Below are 5,688 nucleotides of genomic sequence, written 5' to 3'. Positions count from 1 at the left end.
CCCCTAGTGGCTGAGGGCAAACACAGAGTTATCAGAAACTCAGCCCATCTTTTACAATGGCCCCTGGCTCCCCACGCGCTCTCTGTGTGAGGAACTAGTTCACCAGGCTTTGGTGGACCCTGCCATTGCAGAAGCATGGGGGAGAGGCCTATCCTTCTCCTAGCCAGCTGACATCAGAAGGACGGGATGCCCCAGGCTGTACGTTCACTTCCCAGGTTTCAGAGTTTGTGCACTGGTGGGTACCCATGAAAGCTCCCGCTTTGTGCTGTGATTGAGGGGTCCCTATGCAGCAATGGCTACCTAGGAAAAATCTCTCCCTGAGCTACACAGTAAAGTAAGGATGTCTTCCTTCAGCCTGAGAACTCAGAGAAAGAGAGAGAGAGAGAGAGAGAGAGAGAGAGAGAGAGAGAGAGACAGAGAGAGAGACAGAGAGAGAGACAGAGAGACAGAGAGAGAGCGCGCACCGGAGAGCTGAGGAGTAGCGTGCACCAGTCCTGCCTTCCCACAGGGCCCAAGGCTTTGTTTGTACGATGTTTTTATTTCCCCCATGGGCAGCTTTTCCCAGGAGTACACATGGAGCTAGAGTAGTCACCAACCTTTGCCTCAGCCAATGATCCTCAAGAGAGGACAGGAGCCAGGAGCCAGGAGCCACTGGCCAGGCAGTTCCTGAGAGGCCATCGTTGGCAGGAAAGAAGGGTGCATGGCTAGGAGCCAGAGTTTGTGTGAGGCAGATGGAGGCCAGGCCCAGGAAGATGCACCCATAAGAGCTCCAGGGCGAAGGCCTCCCGCGCCAGCCTGCCATCTCAGAAGACCCCACAACTGATGCCTGCCTGGCTTCAGCAATGCCAGAATACAGATGGGCCATGGAGGTGGTGCCTCTCAGAGTCTAGAAGGTGCTACCAGCAGGAAATGTCAGTGGCCAGCACAGAGGCCAATTCTAGCCCCAGATACTTAGAGGCTTCTTGGTAGGATGACATGTCAGGCTGTTTCAGAGGCCCAGGGCTTGTCGGACAGGGTCTTCTACAGAGGCGGCTGAGTGCATGGAGACCCCAGGTGCTCCGATGCTGGTCTCCCAGCAGTCAAACCCGCAGCTGGTCAGGGCCTGTTTGGTGGCCTCTACTTTGGCTCGCTCTAGACCTGGGGAGGGAAGGCAGTCAGCCTTGGTGGATGGTACTCAGCAGATGCTCCCACCCCTGGAGTAAGGCCCTCCTGAGGTGCGTCTTGTGGCTTGAGGCTCACAGCAGTACCTATGAACCATGTGCCAAGCCCCACACCCCCCTCATGGGCTGTAGCCACCAGCTTTGCCGTGTTTCATGACTTCATGCCATGCTTCAAACGTGGCTTCAAACTTAATTCCCATATGGGCCTCAGTTTCCCTACCTAGGGATGGGACTGACAATGCCCCCTCCTCTCATGTATGCCTCGCCTACACCTGGAATACTAGGCATGCTCTTAAAGCACTGATTCATAAGCATCAGCCATGGACCAGGAGCCACCATACAAGGCCTCCGGGAGTCAGGGAGGGCACTGCATCCCTTGAAGCCAGAGCCTGGGACTTTGGAAACCCTGGTGAGCTACACAGAATGAGGAGTCTGAGGGACCAGACAGAGGAGGAGAAGGGCAAGCAGAGGGCATAGGGCTGGGTGAGGCGGATGGTACCACTGATGCCCACTGGATGCCTGCAGCAAGGAATCCTCGTGCTCTGGTATGGCGTGGGGCTCCCTCCCCTCAAACTTCTTAGTGGGTCTTTCCCCACAAAGGCCAATGAGCTTGGCTATTTTCCTCTTTCAAGCCCATCCGTTCCTCATTCTTCACAGTGATCAGGAGTGGGGTGGCAACTAAGGGGTGGGAGGCTGCCCCGGATGTTTCTGAAGCTTGTGCAGGTGGGGGCGGGGCAGAAGCAGCCTGGGGCAAATGAGCTTTCCAGCCACACTCCTGGGTAGGAGCAATCAGTCCCTCTGTAGTCTACCTGCTATCACCTGTCCTTTCCCAGGGGAAACGAAGGCACAGGGAGGTCAACTCACTTGCCCAAGGCCACAGAGCCAAGCTCAAGTCTCCCGCTCTAGGGAATTCAGCACCACAGTCAAAGCTGGCAACCAGCCATTTCCCATCACCCTTACCTGGCTTCAGGAGGGTGATGCCACAACCGCCGCCGCCGGCGCCAGTCAGCTTGCTGTGCAGTCCGTTTGCTGCCGTTACCTGGCAAAGCTGGTCCAAGGAGGCGTGGCCCACCCCGAGGGCGTTCAGGTGGTGCTGGTTCATGTCCATCAGCTCCTGGAAGAGATGCCATCTGTCCCCGCCTGACTTGCCCAAGGCCAGCCCTCAGTTGTACCCCAGGTTGCTTGCCCACCTGGCAGCTGCTGATGTAGGAACTTAGATAAGTGAGTTCAGGGCTGGAAAGATGGCTCAGTGGTTAAGAGCACTGACTGCTCTTCCAAACGTTTTGAATTCAAATCCCAGCAACCACATGGTGGCTCACAACCACCCATAATGTGATCTGATGCCCTCTTCTGAGGTGTCTGAAGACAGCTATAGTGTACTTACATATAATCAATCAATCAATCTTTAGATAAGTGAGTTAATCCCCCCTCACGGAGGCCAGTACCAAGTCTTGTCCTTGGGATTATAAGAGACATGCACATAATCAAAGCTGGCCAGGTGAGGGAAGGGAGGGAGGGGTCCCCATCACTGGAATGGCCAAAACTAGTTGGCTTCAGACACTGGCCACCAAACCTACCCACCTACCATCTGGTCAGAGATCACCTGAAAGATTTCTGACCACAGGGCTTCAATCTCTGGATGAAGCTATGCTTGAAACCATTGCCACTGGTCCCTTACTTAGGAGACAGTTCCTTTTCCACTAAAGACCAGTGGGGATGGCTTACCATTTGCGAGAGAAAATGTCGCATATGATACGCCAGCCTACTGCTGCCTCCCAGGCTGGTGTTCAGGATAAGCAGCTGGATGTCACTCTAGCAGGGTCACAGTGAGGAGGAAATAGCTAAATATTTGTCTAGGTTTCTTCAATTATGTGCAATAAGATTGCTGCTTGTTGAGGACCAACAAGGCGTGCCGTGTGGATAAAGTGCTGAAGGCGGCCACGGCTTGCCTTTTATTGGATGCTGGGTACACATTGTGCGCTGGAGAGGAGCACCCAGTGAGGCTCTGCCCTTCCTCCCAGGCCCTGGGATTCTGGCAGGCTAGGGTGAGGCTTGGCTCTGCTCTTCTCAGTCTTTTGCTAGAGAGTTCCTCCCATGGCAGCAGACAGTGTGAGGTCTGTCCCCTGGATGTGTGAAGGTAAGGACTTTTGCCTAATGCTGATAACCCTGTTATCAGTGTATGTCACTATTATCCCATTTTATAAAGGGAACACTGAGGGCCAGGGGCAAAAAACCTGTCTAGGGCCACCCATCTTGTAAGATGGCAAGTCGATGCCAGAGCGCCCCTGCTTGCTAGAGCACCCTTGGTCTTCCAGATGCCTCTTCTTGCTTGGGAGGTGGAGGAATGGAGGGTCTCTGCTCTGAGCCTGGATGCCCGAGCACGGAGGGCTGCCCATTGCTGAGGTAGCTCTGCCAGGTGCTTTTCCTCGGGCCCGCCCACTTGCTGGGATACTGACAAACGAGTAGACAGGCAACATGGTCTGGTGGCAGCCCTGTGTGCCTTTCACGAGCCTGGTGGGCTGCGTGCAGAGGCTTCTGGGGCCTCTCTGTGTGCCTGAGCTCCAGGTGTCATGTTGTCAAGGCAGGTTCCAGACACCTGTCACATTCTGATCCGAAATCTGTCAAGGATCAGATGACAGACTATGACACCAGAGAGTAGCTTGCTGGTTCATGTGCAAAGGTGTCCGGGAACAGCGCCGTGCACTTGAGTGGCTGTGGCAGCCAAAAATACCCTCACCGCTTAATCAGCCTGCTGCTCCTGGCGCTCTCGGGGCTCGACAGGGTGCACTCGAGAAGTTCTCGTCTTTATTACTTTCCCACATGGGACTGTGATTCTGAACGTGGAAGGAGCCGAGAGCTGGGAAGTGAGGCTTGAGGACTGCCCAGCACACAGTAGGTACTCAGTAAAGATCTGAGTGATTCTGGGTGTGATAGTGTACATCCTGAGCAGATCTCTGAGTTTGAGGCTAGCCTGGTCTACATAGTGAGTTCCAGGCCAGCCAGGGCTACACAGAGTGACCCTGTCTCAAAAAATAAAAATAAACTAATGAACTCTGCTGAGTGGAGGCACCTGCAGGCATTAGGCTGGGTCTCGGCTCTGCCACTCACTAGCTGCATAACACAAGAGGAAGTAAGTCAGCCTCTCTGGACCTCAGCTTTCACACCTGTAAGATGGGAGACACAGTTGTAAGGAGCAGGAGTGGCATTACCCTGAGTGGCCGCTGTGGTGTTGGCTGCACACAGGGATGCCCGCAGGCAGAGGCTGCAGTGGGTATTACAGGTCAGGACTAGAGGTCAAGTGGAGGGGGAGTGCACCTGCCGTCTGGAGGGGACCCTGCCTATACCTTCTCATAGCTACTGATGCTCAGTTGCTTCAGCCAGAGGCTGCTGGGTCCCTTGCACTTCGAGGAGGCCAGATGGCTTTCTGCCATCAGCCTGACTTACCAGGCCAGATGGCCCATGTCTGTCTGAGAGGAAGCCTTTGGTTCTCTGAGCCGGTGGCACGTGGGCCCTAGGAACAGGAGACCCTGGAGCTGGAATAAGCTTGTGACACCCTAGTGAGGCCACCAGTGGGCAGTGAGTATAAAAGACCTCAGGCCGGGCAGTGGTGGCTCACACCTTTAATCCCAGCACTTGGGAGGCAGAGGCAGGCAGATTTCTGAGTTCGAGGCCAGCCTGGTCTACAGAGTGAGTTCCAGGACAGCCAGGGCTACACTGAGAAACCCTGTTTCAAAAAACTGGGGCTGCTCAAATGCTAACTAGAATTCCACTAATGGTGCTGGCCAGTTAGGGGACCATAGAACAACTTCAGGACCCACCTACTCAGAAGTGCCAGATAGCTGCTGAGTGGTGACCTGTAGTCAGGTGTGGTAACTGGGAAGGTGGGTGTCTCCCCACTCAACCTCAGGACCCATACCTCCCGCAGGGCCTCAGTGTGCCAGGCTTCCATGCTTGCCCTCTTGGGCATACATGTGCTCAGGGACCATGCCTTGGCAAACTGAGGACAGGGGGAGACACTCCTTGGGCAGCAGTGGGGTGAGCAGATCCTTTCTGTAGGGGGCTTACTTCTAGTACGAGGTACTGTTCTGGAACTGGTGCCGCCACCATCTCCTCTAGCATCCGCTCACACTCCAGGGATATTGCATTAATTGAGTTCAGCAGCGGGGCCACGATCTCAGGGAACTGCAGGAAAGGAAGGCAGGCAGAACGTGAGGTCTAGGGCTGGCGGGATGGCTCAGCCGGTAAGAGCAGTGACTGCTCTTCTGAAGGTCCTGAGTTTAAATCCCAGCAACCACATGGTGGCTCACAACCACCCGTAATGAGATCTGACGCCCTCTTCTGGTGTATCTGAAGTCAGCTTACATATAATAATAAATAAATCTTTGGGCTGGAGCAAGCAGAGGCTGGGTGAGCAGGACTGACTGGAGTGAGCAGGGCCAACTGGAGTGAGCAGAGGTCCTAAAAAAATTTCAATTCCCAGCAACCACATGAAGGCTCACAACCATCTGTACAGCTACAGTATACTCAC

General features: G+C 54.6%; 1 protein-coding gene across 1 annotated transcript in view; it reads right to left on the bottom strand.

Annotated features, from left to right (window-relative positions):
* Positions 1–518: 518 nt before the first annotated feature.
* Positions 519–5,688, bottom strand: part of Mvk (mevalonate kinase) — an 18,386-nt gene continuing 13,216 nt past the window's right edge. Inside the window, exons 10-12 of the mRNA XM_031337488.1 lie at positions 5,226–5,342; positions 2,121–2,274; positions 519–1,137 (exon numbers count right to left, since the gene is read on the bottom strand). Coding sequence (XP_031193348.1) covers positions 989–1,137; positions 2,121–2,274; positions 5,226–5,342 — 420 coding nt within the window. The 3' untranslated portion in view covers positions 519–988. The remainder of the gene's footprint in view (positions 1,138–2,120; positions 2,275–5,225; positions 5,343–5,688) is intronic.

The sequence above is a fragment of the Mastomys coucha genome, unplaced genomic scaffold (assembly GCF_008632895.1).
Source record: "Mastomys coucha isolate ucsf_1 unplaced genomic scaffold, UCSF_Mcou_1 pScaffold22, whole genome shotgun sequence".
Taxonomy (NCBI): domain Eukaryota; kingdom Metazoa; phylum Chordata; class Mammalia; order Rodentia; family Muridae; genus Mastomys; species Mastomys coucha.
The sequence above is the reverse complement of the archived record's forward strand: the minus strand, read 5'-3'. Positions and strand labels throughout refer to the sequence as shown.